At 39.8% G+C, this 18224-nt stretch overlaps 1 protein-coding gene across 3 annotated transcripts in view; it reads left to right on the forward strand.

Moving 5' to 3' along the window:
• LOC126418610 (sorting nexin-29) overlaps positions 1–3440 on the forward strand; it is a 197460-nt gene extending 194020 nt beyond the window's left edge. For all 3 annotated transcript variants that reach the window (XM_050085457.1, XM_050085448.1, XM_050085465.1), the window contains one exon: positions 252–3440. In XM_050085457.1, coding sequence (XP_049941414.1) covers positions 252–393 — 142 coding nt within the window. In that variant the 3' untranslated portion in view covers positions 394–3440. The remainder of the gene's footprint in view (positions 1–251) is intronic.
• Positions 3441–18224: the final 14784 nt, after the last annotated feature.

The following is an 18224-nucleotide window of genomic DNA, read 5'->3' on the forward strand; positions in this document are numbered from 1 at the left end:
GAGAATTGTCTAGGGGTTTAACTCCCAAATCTTTGAATTTGTAATCTGACTAAGCAGTTGAGCCAGCAAGCTCAAATATTTTTATGTATTATTATTATTATTAATTTTTATTTTTTAATTAATTATTAATTATTTTTATTAAATTATATCAGTTGATTATAATGTACATGGATTACAGATACTTTTTCAATTGTCCCTATATCTGGTCTTACAACTGGTAAACAGTCTTCACCATCAGTGTAATTTTTCAGAGATTCATTTGCGGCTCCAGACGACAGAAGCAACTCTCACAAGAAGGGCACAAGTTCTTGCTCTCGCAGCTTGTTTTCACGCTTGGGGCGAAGTGCAGAAACTCGTGCAGCTGAGAACACTCCACAGTACACTGGTCTTTAACTGTGGACTTTGTGAGCCAAACTATATTTGTGAGGTGCAATGTTTGGTGCCAAAAATTGTTTACTCAGGTATTAACAGACACTGTACAGCTGTGACTTATTTCCAAGAAATGTTATGGTTTTCATATTGCATATTCCTCAGGGAAAAAGAATCCTTTATCTTAAGTGATTTGTGTGTGTAAATATTGTATAACAAAATTATACCAGGCAACACTATTCATGAGGCAGCTGACGTGTGTTCGTTATTTGATATGATTCAATATAAAATATTTTTTTTACATGCAATGGAAATAGTGTTTTGTATCAATATCTGCTTGGTTCATAATGGGTTTACCTTTTTATATTTTAAAAATGTAGCCCAGAGCAGCATATACTATGCCCTGAATGTTTAAAGACCTGTGCAGTTCATAAGTATTTATGATCTTAAAGTGCAAATTATAGATGTACAACATAGTGGCATATTCCTTTAGTCTAAGGAATAACTGAAGTAGTGTGTTGATCTTACTTCATGTTTCTGATAAGAAACAGTAACACATTCCATGAGTATCACTGTTAATATAATGTTTTATTACCTAGTCTTTCTCCTTCACCACACAAAAATGTGTAGTAAAACAGGAATCTTTGTTCTTGATTATTTTGTGGCAATTTCATGGGTAAACTCTTAATTATGTTTGTACTAGCAGACAACAATTGCACTGTGTTCCTTGAATGATAAAAATGTCTAATGTTGTCTGGTGGTGTAATTGAGAGGCAGTGAAATGTCTAGAATGGCTTTAAGCAACCTGTGATAGTAAACACTATAGATTTCTTTTTTCCTTTGTTGATGTATTTTATTTAAAATTTTATCAGTTCTTCTTTGGAAGGACTTAACGAATAATAAGCAGAGCAGTTATAACTAATCATGAAGCACATTTATTTATATTTCTCTAAATATGTAGCTTATTGATTAGCTATACTTAATACTGTGCACTTTTGTGTGTATATATTGTTAAGTTGTTTAATTAGATCTGAATTATGATTGGAAAATATTTTCCTTGATGAAAAAAATAACTTTTTTTCATAGAAACTCTCTATATGTTCCTTTATTGAGGAATGGATCACTGTCATATTCTGATAGAACTTAAGACAAATATAGGACAATATATTATACCAAATTTGTGGAAATGCATTACAGTTGTTACAGTATTATTTTTATAATTATTAATTCTTGCTGTAACTATAAAATTTACCTGGCTATCAGTGTTCTTTGTCAGTATTTCAATGCTCCAAATGACATGTAATAAACAAGATCTGGAGAAAAGAGAGAAAAAGATTTTCTCAAATAAAAAAAAAAACTGGAAATTATGGTGTTATATCATAAAAATGACAGCTTGTGAAGTTTCATTCCTTTAAGCACTTCCATTTCCTGTATCCAGGTGTGCAAATTAACTTTGTTAGTGCATGCCAACAGTGAAACTGGAGGATTAAGCCACATATTGACCAAGGTCCTTTGCAGACCACTTAAGCAAAAACCACGGTATTTTTTTTGAAAAGGAGGCCACCCTGCCACTCCATCGCTGGCACAATTCTCAGCAACCACATGAATCTGGTTGACAGTGGCCAATGCAGCTTCCAGCTGTTGGGAAATGGCAGCCTACTCCTTCATCACAATCTCACAACAGCCACAATCACTAGTTATCTATATTTGAACTTATTTTTTTCAAGGAAAAATGGAGAAATTAAGTGCAAGACTAGATTATGCTTGATAATAAACAAGGAGCAATGCACAAACTAGTGCTGCTGCTGCCAGTCACTGATAGCTGGCATTGGTAGTTTCATTAATCTAGCAATTTATGCTGGCTATTTCACAGAAAATGTACTACCTATTTTTGGATGTGATGGTACAGATAATTTTGATTTACAAACATTTGTGTGCTTTCCAACTCCTTGCTTAATTTAAGTAACATGCAAATTAATTTGCCGGGACAAGGCTTCAACTAAAAGCACATATTGCCATAGTAAATCTTTATTAATGAAAGATGAAAGTTTTGTCTACTTACGGTTGCCAGAACAACATGCCTCGTTCATATGAATGCAAAATAAGATTTGACCCTTTAAAGTCGGTGATGGGAGCACAGTGTGGCCTCACGCAGTGTAGAATCATCTGCATGAGAAGGCTCTGCTAGCAGATTTGTGACACGAGACTAGATGCAACAAAATAAAGAACATTTCCCATCCTTTTTGATCTAGGCTTTTGATTGGCACTGGCAAAGTTAAAAAATACATACTTTTTGATTATAATAAATTGCATATTATTTCACATGGAATATATGGGGTGTCGCTCAAAATGTCACACATTGAAAATTGTTTATATTACTTTTAATAAACAGAACATCTCAATTTTTTGTTTTTACATTATTCATCAGAATGTTGATGCTCCGTGAGCATGCAGTACTTGTTCAATATGTCCACCTTGTTGACGTACCATCTCTTAGAGACAAACTGTTGTTTCCAACCAGCCTAGATCCAAGTCTACTGCGACTTAATGAAAAACTGTCGATAGCCACCCACAGCTGGATTAGATTTAATGGTTTTTGTGCCGGCCTTTACATATCCCCATAAGAAATAATCAGAGATTAAGATCTTGGCTCTGTGGCAACCATATTGAACCACTCTGAAAACATTATGGATATCAATGGGTCGTGACACAGTGCCCAAAATGTTCATGCAGGAAATCCAGAATGTTTGCTTTCTGAGGATGAGCTCCATCTTGAATGAACCATTGTGTGTCAGTTGGTAACACTATTGCCTAAAGTTGCAGAAGAAAATTGTTCTGCAACAAATCCATGTAGTGGGCATTGTTAACTGTGCTGTTGGAAAAGATTGGCCCAAATGATTCCACAGCTGCAAATGGTGTCCCATACACTCACTTTTTTCTGTTTTACTGCAAAACCTAGGTTTTGGCTTATAAGCCCATTTTCAAGTACAAGTACATAGTGGGCTTATAACCTGAAACCTAGGTTGTGCAGTAACATTTATAATAATATTGTGAAACAAGGCCAAAGAACAGTGTTTGTTTAGTTAATTTACAATGTTTCACCAAGAACCTACTGTTGATTCAATGAAAATAAAATATTTATTAGACAACATCAAAAGACATTTCATCTGCCACTTCAGAATATAAATTTTACAGAAGAAGAGGAGCACACATTACTATTTCTCCTTTCTGAAAAGAAATATCCAGCTATGCTCAACAACAACAACAACAACAACAACAACAAAAAAATGCTTTTCTGTATTACGTGAGAAGTGGTTGAGTCACTTATCGTATTTACCCGATTATAAGACAAGGTTTTTTCGCAAATGTCATTTGAAAAATATGGAGTCATCTTATATTCGCAGATTACACTATTGCAGCTGAGATCAATGTTTTTACATTTTTTAATAGATTAAATAAAGGGCTCGTCTAACATTTATAGAGGAAGCTTTGGCTGTTGAGGTTTCATACAAATTTATTTTAAACAATCCTGAAGGGTAGGACAATAGTTGCATTCGAATAGGCTCGAGATTTCCATACAGATCGAAGCACTCGATACAGTGTCGACCTTGACTCCTGGCACTAGCGAAGGGGATATGCGAGAGACTATCAACTAGCCACCACAACAATCTAATGCTCTGTTTACAAACTGACAAGTTTTGGAAACACAGGAGGAACTACCATTAAATTCTAACAACTTACAAAAGTTTGTTGTATTTGAATAGGTCTGCAATAAAAGTTCTCGTACATGTATGGATACCGTACACAAACATTTATGCTACTTCTTAAGTAGAGGTCACATTCAGAGACGAAAATCTTGTTCTTTAAAAACCATTATTTGAGTCTGAACCCAAGTCAATATTTTATTTGATTATGAGAAAGTAATGTTTTTCCAAGGGTTTTATGTACATAGACTGAAGCAGTGAGTGAAAATTTGTACCAAGGCTGGGTATTGAACTGGGTCTTCTGCTTACTAGGCAAGTGCACTAGCCACAAAGCCTCCTTAGCACAGTGGTTCACCCAGCTGCACGGATTTGGATTGAGGAGGAAGACGTGCCAGGGCAATTCGTGCTGTTGTGTGAAATACTGTGCAAAGGAGACTTTGTGGCTAACGCATTTGCCTCGTATGCAGGAGATATGGGTTCAGTTCCCAGCCTTGATACAAATTGTGTCAATGTTTGTCTATATACATAAAATTTTACATGTATGAGCCAGTAAAGTCTCTGAAATTGTCATTTCATATGTATACATACCAAGGGGTTGTAAATGAGAAAGTCAATCGCTGTACACAAATTAGAATACCAGAGAAAATCTTTACCAGCTTTTTAATCAGGTTTAGAACACACTGATGACGTTCAAATGAAATCTGAAGGAAAATTAACACAGAAGGAAATGTTTAACAAATCTAAAATGATATTAAATGGATTGTAATTGTTGTCACGAGAATAAATTACAACAAAAGGGCCCATTATGGAGATGGTACGAATAGACGTCACTAGATTGCGGGATGAGTAAAAGTTCGAGAATGGGACTGATAGTGATTGCAATCTTTCATTTACGTATTAGTTGCATCCCAGAAGATATTGCTGTCCATGTTCACTGTTGCTCAAGCACAGCAATAACAGGAAGTTGGAAGGGGAACAGTATCCATCGTGGTTGAGAACTACGATGAGTGTGGGGAGGGGAGTGTTCAGCAGGCAAAAATTTCATCGTGCAGTCAATTGTGGAAATGTATTGTGTTCTTTGGCTTTCTATGTACAACTACCATGTTCAAACTGCAGTTTGCATGAATGCACTTGCACTCAGAATCAAACTTATTTCAAAATTGGACAAATACACAACAGTAACACACATTTTTGCAGGAGGGACTAAACGTCTAGATGGGGGCCAGTGGTGCATTTACGTGTTTTGTGCAGCAATGTTGTCGACACTCACTGTGAGTGAGTGATGGTTGGTTGGTTTGTGGTATAAAGGGACCAAACTACAGGGTAATCAGTCTGTGGCACAACTGGGGAGAGGGGGAGGGGGGGGGGGGGGTTCAGCTGCTGGTTCGACACAGCCAATGAGAGAGTGGCGGGCAGAAATTATGTTTGTAAGAAAATAATATTGTAAATATTCCCACATCAGATGAAATCTGCTGTGTGTACACAAAAAACAGTGGTGTTCTTGGGTCCCACAGTAACCACTACCTCAGAAATCGCAACATATTTGGAAGAAACAGTCAAACATGGAGGTATAAGATTCACAGCTGTCCTGTTAGGATGATGACAGTGATGATTAAAAATAGTGATACCACAGACAACAGGATAACGAAACAAAAAAGGCAGTGAAGATAAAAATTAATGTAAACAATTTCCTTTTAAATTTTATTTCTTCTTGTATTATCAAAATTTAGACAGTAAATGGCATAAATTTAGAGTATGTGTAATGTTAACTTTTTGGCAGACCTCTTACGTGAACAAAAGTTTGTAATTTCGATTTGTCAGAATATGTGACAAAATAAATTTTTCTCGAGGAGCTTCTTAGGAAAGGAGGGGGGGGGGGGGGGGGGTCTTACATTTAGGGTCACCTTATGCACGGGTAAATAAGGTAGTACTGGTATTCAGTTTTATTTTATATTCAGTATGATACTGTAAGGTCTATTTTAGGAATCATTTAATTAGCAATTGTCACTCTAGAAATAAAGAAACATTAACAGAAATATCAACGGAACTGATCATGTCAATAAATATATGTATGTATTATTTCACTCAAAACACGTTGTTAGAAAATTATGTAGGGGTTCACTGGATATGACCACTATGAAGGTTCAGGACGGTCAGCTGGAGAAGTGGTGGTGCAGTCCCATGTCGTGCCCAATGTCTCATTGAGACAGCATTAATTTAACATCCATTTATTGCTGAGAAGTTTACAGTGATTCCGCCAAAGGAGCGCAGGGTGTTAGCAGCCGTGCTGAATTCGCTTCACAGGAATGCACTCAGTGGTGTGTCGGTGCCCATCTTGGAATCTGTGGCCATAGTCCCTTCTTTTCCCATGGTCAGTTCTGCAGCCTAGTGCAGGACAGAGCAGCAGTTAGTGAATCCCCACAGCCTAGAGTGACTGTGGATATCCACTGAAGTGTCAGGTCTCTTGTTGAGCATAGTTATTCTTAGGCTTGCCCCCGAAAATCAGCATACTCCTGATGGTGGGTGTCATGATGGCAAGTATGGCAGAAGTACCATCATTGGCACACTGGACAACCCAAGGGATAGTCTTGGTGTACAGCCGGTACGGTCAAGCGCACGCTGCCAAGGAGCGGCGGCACTAGCTGCCGTGCTCCCAAGTCAAACAGCCTGCAGTTGGACAGATTAGTTCTTCATCCACAAAATATTTGCCAAGCCATTATCTTCAGTCAGTGACAGTTGTGACTTGCAAGAATGGCAGCCCCCCCTATCTCCCAATACCTGGATCTTCATTAGTCTGATAATTATTCAGAAATACTACACCTTGTATTTTCAAGCATGATACTTGGGGAGGTTGAGGTGATGAGATTCTTCACAAGGAACAAAAAGCTTTGCCTGACAAAGTTCGGGCAAATACTCACTATCACTTTTACTAAGTATGTCCAACTACTCCTGCTTGGGCATAAGAGATCATTCCACAATTCCAGACAGACCATGTGGTCTGTTTACAAAGAAGTGCTATTGGTGGCTCTAATATCACGGATCTCATAGTGAGGGCAAACTTCCATTCATCCATCATTTGAATGAGCTCCACAGTGAAGGCATGTTCTCACTGGTCCATCATGTATTGGGTCTTGTGCATAACAGGTTGATTGCCACGAGGCTGCCCCGGCAGACTGTTCCATTTGGTGTAGCACAGTATAACTTTGGATGGTGTGTTAAGTTCCAAAAAACAAAGTTCAAAATGTTGAGAAAGATGCTGTAGTCGATTTCCTGTACATTGTTGTCAACTCAACTAAGAAAAACAAAGTAATGCACAGTATTGCAGTGTATACTGTAATGAATATCCTGGATTGTGCGGCATCCAGTGGACATGGCATCAGGTATGAACATCTGCTGTGTCCACCAGTGCCTCATGGCAGTCAACATGTTAAAAGGTTATCAAGGAATACGAGTTAAACATATGCAAACTGTCCAAATGAAACAAGATGTCTACTGAAGGTTATAATCAGGATAGTACATTTTTCTTGTAAGAGATGTTCTTTATGTCTAACAGCAATTGCTCATCTTGTTTGTCATATATAATAGGCTGGACATGTGTCACAGCTAATTTTATAGACTCTCGAGTTTTGTAAGGGAAAATGCACTGGTTTCGAATTATGAATAAGATTATTTTTAAGCATTATTAGACAGAAAATATACTTTACAGTAATATTGTTTTGGAGGAGATGTTGAATCCTGTAAGATAGAGGTCCCAAAAATTTTCATTTTCATGATGTTCGTTATTAGGAGAGTGGTGATTCTATTATTGATTTTGTTTTTGAAAATATTATCCATTGTGGTTGGTTTGTATCCATTACTGACTGCAATGACTTTAATCAAATTAATTTCAATATCAAGATTTTCATCAGATAAAGGAGTAGAACAGCTTTATGTATGCAAGAGTGAAAAAGAGGCTTTTTTTGTGAAACTGATGGTGTGTTGAACAGGACGGCACAGTATGATCAGTACAGGCTACTTTGCAAAAAAATGTTGGAAGAAATTTTGTTATAAATTATTGTTAATGTCAGATCCAAATAATTTAACTGACGGAACTTGTTTTCAAGCTCACATGCGAAAGTAATTTTTTCATGAAGTTCATTAAAGGTTTTGAAGTGGCAGTCAATGCCATTATTAGACCCTCTGTAAATAATCAAAATGTTGTCTACAAAGCTGGAGGATGAAAGAACACCTAAAATAGTGGCTGAAAGGTGAATTCTTCTCAGGAATTTCTTTCATACTCCACCATGAAAAGAAAAAAAAAAAAATTCTGTACCATTTTTCGGACATGTATCTCACAGGAGTCAGCATCTCCTCCAAAACAATATTACTGTAAAGCAGCATTTTCCACCAAACAATAGGTTAAAAAAAATAATCTTACTCGTAATTTGAAACTGGTGCATTTTCCCTTTAAAAAAATTCAAACATCTACAAAACTAGCTGTGACACATGTCCATCCTATTCTGCATCTACATTTATACTCCCCACACCATCGTGAGGTGCATGGCAGAGGGTACGTCCCATTGTACCAATTTTAGAGTTTCTTCCTGTTCCATTCATGTATGGAGTGTGGGAAGAATGATTGATTGAATGCCTCTATGCATGCAATAATTATCTTAATCTTATCCTCACGATTCCTATGTGAGTGATACATAGGGGGTTATAGTATACTCCCTAGAATAATCATTTATAGCCAGTTCCTGAAAACTTCTCGAGATAGTTTAAGTCAGTCTTCAAGAGGTCTGCTGGTTCAGCTCCTTTACTATCTCTGTGCCACTCTTTCACAGATCAAACAAACCTATGACCATTCATGCTGCCCTTCTCTGAATACATTCAAAATTCTCTGTTAGTCCTATTTGCCCCCCATGAACCTTGCCGTTGGTGGGGAGGCTTATGTGCCTCAGTGATACAGCTAGCCATACCTGAGGGGTATCTGTTGAGAGGCCAGACCAATGTGTGGTTCCTGAAGGGGGGCAGCAGCTTTTTCAGTAGTTGCATGGGCAACAGTCTGGATGATTGACTGATCTGGCCTTGTAACACTAACCAAAACAGCCTTGCTGTGCTGGTAATGCGAACGGCTGAAAGCAAGGGAAAACTACAGTGTAATTTTTTCTGACGGCATGCAGCTTTACGGTATGGTTAAATGATGAAGGCGTCCTCTTGGGTATCGGGAGAAAGAAAACTGGCGTTCTACGGATCGGAGCGTGGAATGTCAGATCCCTTAATCGGGCAGGTAGGTTAGAAAATTTAAAAAGGGAAATGGATGGGTTAAAGTTAAATATAGTGTGAATTTGTGAAGTTCAGTGGCAGGACGAACAAGACCTTTGGTCAGGTGAATACAGGGTTATAAATACACAATCAAATAGGGGTAAAGCAGGAGTAGGTTTAATAATGAATAAAAAAACAGGAGTGCGGGTAAGCTACTACAACCAGCATAGTGAACGCATTATTGTGGCCAAGATAGACACGAAGACCACTCCTACTACATTGGTAAAAGTTTAAATGCCAACTAGCTGTGCAGGTGAAGAAGTTATTGATGAAATGTATGATGGGATAAAAGAAATTATTCAGATAGTGAAGGGAGACAAAAATTTAATAGTCATGGGTGACTGGAATTAGACAGTACGAAAAGTGGGAGAAGGAAACGTAGTAGGTGAATATGGATTGGGGGCAAGAAATGAAAGAGGACTGCCTGGTAGAATTTTGCACAGAGCATAACTTCATCATAGCTAACAGTTGGGTAAAGAATCATGAAAGAAGGTTGTGTACATGGAAGAGGTCTGGAGATACTGGATGGTTTCAGACAGAGATTTAGAAATCAGGTTTTAAATTGTAAGACATTTCCAGGGGCAGATGTGGACTCTGACCACAATCTATTGGTTATGAACTGTAGATTAAAACTGAAGAAATTGCAAAAAGGTGGGAATTTAAAGAGATGGGACCTGGATAAACTAACTAAACCAGAGGTTGTACAGAGTTTCAGGGAGAGCATTAGGGACTGATTGACAGGAATGGGGGAAAGAAATACAGTAGAAGAAGAATGGGTAGCTTTGAGGGATGAAGTAGTGAAGGCAGCAGACGATCAAGTAGGTAAAAAGACAAGGGCTAGTAGAAATCCTTGGGTAACATAAGAAATATTGAATTTAATTGATGAAAGGAGAAAATATAAAAATGCAGTAAATGAAGCAGGCAAAAAGGAATACAAACGTCTGAAAAATGAGATCGACAGGAAGTGAAAAATGGCTAAGCAGCGATGGCTAGAGGACAAATGTAAGGATGTAGAGGCTTATCTCACTAGGGGTAAGATGGATACTGCCTAGGGGAAAATTAAAGAGACCTTTGGAGAAAAGAGAACCACTTGTATGAATATGAAGAGCTCAGATGGAAACCCAGTTCTAAGCAAAGAAGGGAAAGCAGAAAAGTGGAAGGAGTATATAGAGGGTCTATACAAGGTCGATATACGTGAGGACAATATTATGGAAACAGAAGATGATGTAGATGAAGATGAAATGGGAAATATGATACTGTGTGTAGAGTTTGACAGAGCACTGGAAGATCAAAGTCGAAACAAGGCCCCGGGAGTGGACTACATTCCGTCACAACTAATGGCAGCCTTGGAAGAGCCAGTCCTGACAAAACTCTAGCATCTGGTGAGCAAAATGTGTGAGATGGGCGAAATACCCTCAGACTTCAAGAAGAAGATGATAATTCCAATCCCAAAGAAAGCAGGTGTTGACAGATGTGAAAGTTACCGAACTATCAGTCTAATAAGTCACAGCTGCAAAATATTAACGCGAATTCTGTACAGACAAATGGAAAAACTGGTAGAAGCTGACCTCGGGGAGGATCAGTTTGGATTCCGTAGAAATAATGGAACAAGTGAGGCAATACTGACCCTATGACTTATAGAGAGATTAAGGAAAGGCAAACCTACGTTTCTTGCGTTTGTAGACTTAGAGAAAGCTTTTGACAATGTTGACTGGAATACTCTCATTCAAATTCTGAAGGTGGCAGTGGTAAAATACAGGGAGCGAAAGGCTATTTACAATTTGCACAGAAATGAGATGGCAGGTATAAGAGTCGAGGGACATGGAAGGGAAGCAGTGATTGGAAAGGGAGTGAGACAGGGCTGTAGCCTCTCCCCGATGTTATTCAATCTGTATATTGAGCAAGCAGTAAAAGAAACAAAAGGAAAATTCAGAGTAGGTATTAAAATCCATGGAGAAGAAATAAAAACTTTGAGGTTCACAGATGACATTGTAATTCTGTCAGAGACAGGGCAAAGGACTTGGAAGAGCAGTTGAATGGCATGGACAGTGTCTTGAAAGGAGGATATAAGGTGAACATCAACAAAAGCAAAACGAGGATAATGGAATGTAGTTGAATTAAATCTGGTGATGCTGAGGGAATTAGATTAGGAAATGAGACACTTAAAGTAGTAAAGGAGTTTTGCTATTTGGGGAGCAAAATAACTGATGATGGATGAAGTAGAGAGGATATAAAATGTAGACTGGCAATGGCAAGGAAAGTGTTTCTGAAGAAGAGAAATTTGTTGACATCGAGTATAGATTTAAGTGTCAGGAAGTCGTCTCTGAAAGTATTTGTATGGAGTGTAGCCATGTATGGAAGTGAAAAATGGACGATAAATAGTTTGGACAAGAACAGAATAGAAGCTTTCGAAATGTGGTGCTACAGAAGAATGCTGAAGATTAGATGGGTAGATCACATAACTAATGAGGAGATATTGAACAGAATGGGGGAGAAGAGGAGTTTGTGGCACAACGTGACTAGGAGAAGGGACTGGTTGGTACGACATGTTCTGAGGCATCAAGGGACCACAAATTTAGTATTGGAGGGCAGTGTGGAGGGTAAAAATCATAGAGGGAGATCAACAGATGAATACACTAAGCAGATTCAGACAGATGTAGGTTGCAGTAGGTACTGGGAGATGATGAAGCTTGCACAGGAGAGAGTAGCATGGAGAGTTGCATCAAACCAATCTCAGGACTGAAGACCACCACCACAACAACAACAGTCCTATTTGGTGTGGGTCCCACATACTTGAGCAATATTCTAGAATGGGTCACACAAGTGATATGTAAGCAGTCTCTTACATAGACTGAATGCACTTCCCCAGCATTTTACCAATTAACTAAAGTCTACCACCTGCTTTACCCACAACTGACCTAAGTGATCATTCCCTTTCATATCCATACAGTGTTGCACCCAGGTATTTATATGAGTTGGCTGATTCCAACAGTGTCTCATTGATCCTATGTGAATAAAGCAGGTGCTGATAGGTGTGAATATTACAAACTATCAGTTTAATAAGTCACGGTTGCAAAATACTAACATGAATCCTGTATAGAAGAATGGAAAAACTGGTAGAAGCCGACCTCAGGGAAGATCAGTTTGAATTCCAGACAAATGTAGCTACATGCAAGGCAGTACTGACCCTTTGACTTCTCACACAAGATAGGTTAGGAAAAGGTAAACCTATGTTTATAGCATTTGTAGATTTAGATAAAGATTTTGACATTGTAGATGGGAATAATATTCTCTTTCAAATTCTAAAGCTGGTGGTGGTACAATACAGGGAGCAAAAGGTTATTTACAACTTGTACAATAATCAGACAGCAGCTACAGAGCATGGAAGGGAAGCTGTGTTTGAGAAGAGAGTGAGACAGGGTTGTAGCCTATCATCAGTTTATTCAATTTGCACAGTGATCAAGCAGTAAAGAAAACCAAACAAAAACTTGTAGTAGGAATTAAAGTTCAGGGGGAATGAAATAAAAACTTTGAGGTTTGCCAATGACATTTTAATTCTGTCAGAGACAGCAAAGGAGCAGTTGAGCAGAATAGACAGCATCTTGGAAAGAGAATATAAGATGAACATCAACAAAAACAAAACAAGGATAATGGAACGTAGTCGAATTAAGTCAGTAGATGAGTTTTGCTATTTGGGAAGCAAAATAACTGATGATGGTCAAAGTAGGGAGAATATAAAATGTAGACTGGCAATGGAAAGAAAAGCGTTTCTGAAGAAGCGAAACTTGTTAACATCGAGTATAGATTTAAGTGTCAGAATGTCCTTTCTGAAAGTATTTGTATGGAATGTAGCCATGGATGGAAGTGAACATGGACGATAATCAGTTTAGACAAGAAAAGAATAGAAGCTTTTGAAATGTGGTGCTACAGAAGAATGCCGAAGATTAGATGGGTACATCACATAACTAATGAGGAGGTACTGAATAGAATTGGGGAGGAGAGAAATTTGTGGTACAACCTGACTAGAAGGGATCGGTTGGTAGGGCACATTTTGAAGGATCATAGGATCACCGATTTAGTACTGGAGAGAAGCATGAGGGAGTGTGTGTGGGGGGGGGGGGGGGGGGGTTAAAAATCTTAGAAGGAGACCAAGAGATGAATAGACTAAGCAAATTCAGAAGGATGTAGATTGCAGTAGTTACTCGGAGATGGAGAGGCTTGTACAGGATCGAGTAGCATGCACAGCTGCATCAAACCAGTCTTTGGACTGTAGACCACAACAATAGGATACTACATTTTTTAGTTTTGTAAAGTTCAAAATTCTACATTTCTGAACATTTAGAGCAACTTGCCTATCCCTCCACCATGTTGAGTGCTGTGTAGTGCTGGAATGGGAACAGAGAAAGCACTAGATGGGTGAGGACAATGACTAACAAAGGTTGAGGACAATGACTAACAAAGTTTGAGGACAGGAGGATTACAGGAACCCAGGATATATTGCAGGGGAGTTGCCATCTGTGCAATTCAGAAAAGTTGGTGTTGGTGGGAAGGATCCATATGGCACAGGCTGTGAAGCAGCCATTGAAATGAAGAACCTCGTGTTAGACGGCGTGCTCAGCAACAGGGTGGTTTAGTTGTTTCTTGGCTGCAGTTTGTCGGTGGCCAATCATGCGGACAGACAGATTGTTAATTGTCATGTCCACATACAGTGCAGCACAGTGGTTGCAGCTTAGCTTGTAGATCGGAAGACTGGTTTCATAAGTGGCCCTGCCTTTGTTGAATAGGTGGTGTTTGCAACCAGACTGGAGTAAATGGTGGTGAGATGATGTATGGGACAGGTCTTACATCTAGGTCTATTACAGGGATATGAGCCAAGAGGTAGGGGGTTGGGAGCAGGGGTTGTGTGGGACGGACGAGTATATTGTGTAGGTTTGGTGGACGGTGGAATACCGCTGTGGGAAGGCTGGGAAGGATGGTGGACAGGACATTTCTCATTTCAGGGCACGATGAGAGGTAGTTCAAACCATGGCAGAGAATGTCATTCAGTTGCTCCAGTCCTGGGTGGTACTGAATTATGAGGGGAATGCTCCTCTGTAGCCTGATGGTTAGATTTTGGGAGGTGGTGGGTGACAGGAAAGATAAGGCATGGGAGATTTGTTTTTGTGCAAGGTTGTTAGGATAATTATGGTCTGTAAAGGCCTCAGTGAGACCCTCGGCATATTTAGAGAGGGACTGCTCACCACTGCTGATGTGACCAGCACAAGTGGCTGGGTTGTATAGAAGGGATTTCTTGGTATGGAATGGCTGGCAGCTGTCAAAATGGAGGTATTGCTGGTGCTTATTAGGTTTGTTATGAACAGGGGTACTGATGTATCCGTAAGAGAGGTTTGAAGGTTGTTGCAGAGGTGGTGGAAAGGGGCATTCCAAGTGGTATTCCCCCACATCCCCACACAGCCGACAATTCCTGTCTCACAGACCTACTACATTTACCCCACCCTCCAAAATGCACTCCCACCAAAACACAGAATCCAGAACATAACTTAACAGACTTGAAACACATTCATGAACCTCTCCTGCAAAAGCCTTAGCCCTACAGAAATATTATTCCTTTCCAAAGGACTCACCATTTGCCCCACTTCCAAATTTAATCATGCAGGACTTGCTAAAGACCTTCTCTCCTCCTCCCAGTCCCTATAGTGAAAAACTTTTTCGCCACCAACCCTGTCAATTGGACTCACCCAAAGGCCAATGTTGAATCCTGCCAGAATCAGTTCACCCCTCCATTCAACCATGATCCACCCCCATTGTCCCCAAATGACCCCTTGTTATCCTTCCAGAATTTCTTAACCTCAAACCATGCCTCTCCATCATTTCCCAAATCCCTCAACATGCGAACTAACCTTACATGTGCTGAAAGAACTGCAGTCCATCAACTAAAAACTGATCCCAAACTTACGAGGGTGAGTCAAATGAAAACCTTAAATATTTTTTTAAATATTATTTATTGTGCAGAAGTGGTACAAAGCTGTATCACTTTTGAACATAATCTCCCCCACGCTCAACGCAAGTCCTCCAGTGCTTACAAAGTGCATAAATTCCTTTAGAAAAAAATTCTTTTGGTAGTCTGCGCAACCACTCATGCACCGCGTGGTGTACCTCTTCATCAGAATGGAACTTCTTTTCTTCCATTGCGTCTTTGAGTGGTCCAAACATACGGAAATTACTTGGGACAAGGTCTGGTGAGTATGGTGTATGAGGAAGACACTCAAAATACAGGTCTGTGATTGTTGCAACTGTTGTACAGGCAGTGTGGGGCCCTGCATTGTCATGTTGCAAAAGGACACTTGCTGACAGCAATCCACATCGCTTTGATTTGATTGCAGGTCACAGATGATTTTTTAGGAGATCTGTGTATGATGCACTGGTGACAGTGGTCCCTCTAGGCATGTAATGCTCCAAAATGACGCCTTTTTCATCCCAAAAGAGAGTCAGCATAACCTTCCTTGCTGATGGTTCTGTTAGAAACTTCTTTGGTTTTGGTGATGAGGAATGGCGCCATTCCTTGCTCGCTCTCTTCGTTTCCGGTTGGTGGAAGTGATCCCAGGTTTCATCCCCAGTAACGATTCTTGCAAGGAAGCCATCACCTTCTCGTTCAAAGTGCCGAACAAGTTCTTCACATGCATCAACACGTTGTTCTCTCATTTCAGGAGTCAGCTGCCATGGCACCCATCTTGCAAGAACTTTGTGAAACTGGAGCACATCATGCACAATGTGGTATACTGACCCATGACTAATCTGTAAACATGCTGCAATGTCATTTAGGGTCACTCGGCAGTTTTTCTTCACTATGGCTTCAACTGCTGCACTGTTCTGTGGAATCACAACTCGTTGTGCCTGACCTGGACGAGGAGCATCTTCCACTGAAGTCACAACATTTGCGAACCTCCTAGTCCATTCGTACAGTTGCTGCTGTGACAAACACGCATCACTGTACTGAACCTTCATTCGTCGATGAATTTCAATAGGTTTCACACCTTCACTATGCAGAAACCGAATAACAGAACGCTGTTCTTCCCTGGTGCAAGTCGCAAGTGGGGCGGCCATCTATATACTGATACTGCGACAGTAGGTGTGCATCTGCACTATTCTGCCACCTACAGGCCATTCTGCACGCTGTTTGTAGCACGCTTACAAACTTAAAGGATAACGGCGTGAAATTTCGATTTGTTATTACAAATTTAAGGTTTTCATTTGACTCACCCTCGTATAATCGTGCTAGTGGACAAAGGCTCCACCACTGTTGTTTTTAACCACCAAGATTACCTGGCAGGACTCCACCAGCTGTCAGATACATTCACCTACAAACCTTGCCACAGTGACCCCATTCCAGTAATCCAAAAGGATCTCCAGTCTATCCTCAAATCCTTAGGCGCATCCCAGAACACTTTCAGCCTAAATACCCTGAACCTACCTTCCTACATGAAAGACACCAACCATTTCCTCCACAGACTCTCCACAGTGCCAGTCCCTTTACCACACAGTGCCCTGTTCGTCACTATTGATACCACTTCCCTTTACACTAATATCCCTAATGCCCATGGCCTTACTGCTATTGAACACTACCTTTCCTGACATCTGACAGATTCCAAACCAACAAGCACCTTCCTAGTTGCCAAGACTAACTATATCCTCACCCGTGATTACTTCTCCTTTGAAGGTGATACCTACAACAAGCAAATCTGGGGTATGGCTATGGGCATCTGCTTGGCACCATCCTATGCCAACCTATTCATGGGCCATCTAGAGGAATCCTTCCTAAGTACTCAGAATCCTAAACCCTTCACCTGGTTCAGATCCATTGATGACATCTTTGCGATCTGAATTGAGGGTGAGGACAACCTATCCACATTCCTCTGGAACTTCAACAGCTTCTCCCCCATTCAGTTCACCTGGTGCTACTCAAACCAACAAGCCACCTTTGTAGATGTTGACCTCCACCTCAAAGATGACTACATCAGTACATTTGTCCACATCAAACCTACTAACCACTAGCAAACTTCCACTTTCACAGCTGCCACCCGTTCCATACCAAGAAATCCCTTCCACGTACCCTAGCCACGCATGGTTGTTGCATCTGCAGTGACAAGTACCGTATTTACTCGAATCTAAGCCGCACCTAAAAAATGAGACTTGAAATCAAGGAAAAAAAATTTTCCCGAATCTAAGCCACACCTGAAATTTGAGACTCGAAATTCAAGGGGAGAGAAAAGTTTTAGGCCGCACCTCCAAATCGAAACAAAGTTGGTCCATTGTAATACGAGACACAATTTAGGTAGAATGAATGACGATACAGCTACAGTAGTATGCTTCGAGTCATAAGCTTAGCAGTTAAGCTTTACCAGGTAGCCATTGCTATGCGTCAGGCGCTCCATCCGTATTTATACGGGTACCCTTCCTTTTTCACGTGCTTCGTCTGGTTTGAATTGATTGTTTATTTTTCTTTGATCTGATAAGCGCCGTTCTCTTTGTTATAGGTGTTTACGTCACTCTAAGCTGAAAATGCATTCGCTACTGCCACTTACAATTGGGAGAAAAAATAAATAAAAAAAGAGAGAGAGACAGAGAGAGGAATCGTCTCATTGGCGAAACAATGGCAAGAGACTGCTATTTGTTGTTACTTACACTGCTGCTTTCTTTGATAATGATCAACAAGAACCAAATAATATACTGCGTATGACAGAAGTTCTGAACGAGAGTTTAGCGAAAATTTTTCCCCGTTTGAAAATCTTTGCAGACGCCTCTGTAGTACATAACATTCTGCACAGAAATTAGAGTCATTTTAGATTT

This window comes from Schistocerca serialis, chromosome 1 (assembly GCF_023864345.2).
Source record: "Schistocerca serialis cubense isolate TAMUIC-IGC-003099 chromosome 1, iqSchSeri2.2, whole genome shotgun sequence".
Lineage (NCBI taxonomy): Eukaryota > Metazoa > Arthropoda > Insecta > Orthoptera > Acrididae > Schistocerca > Schistocerca serialis.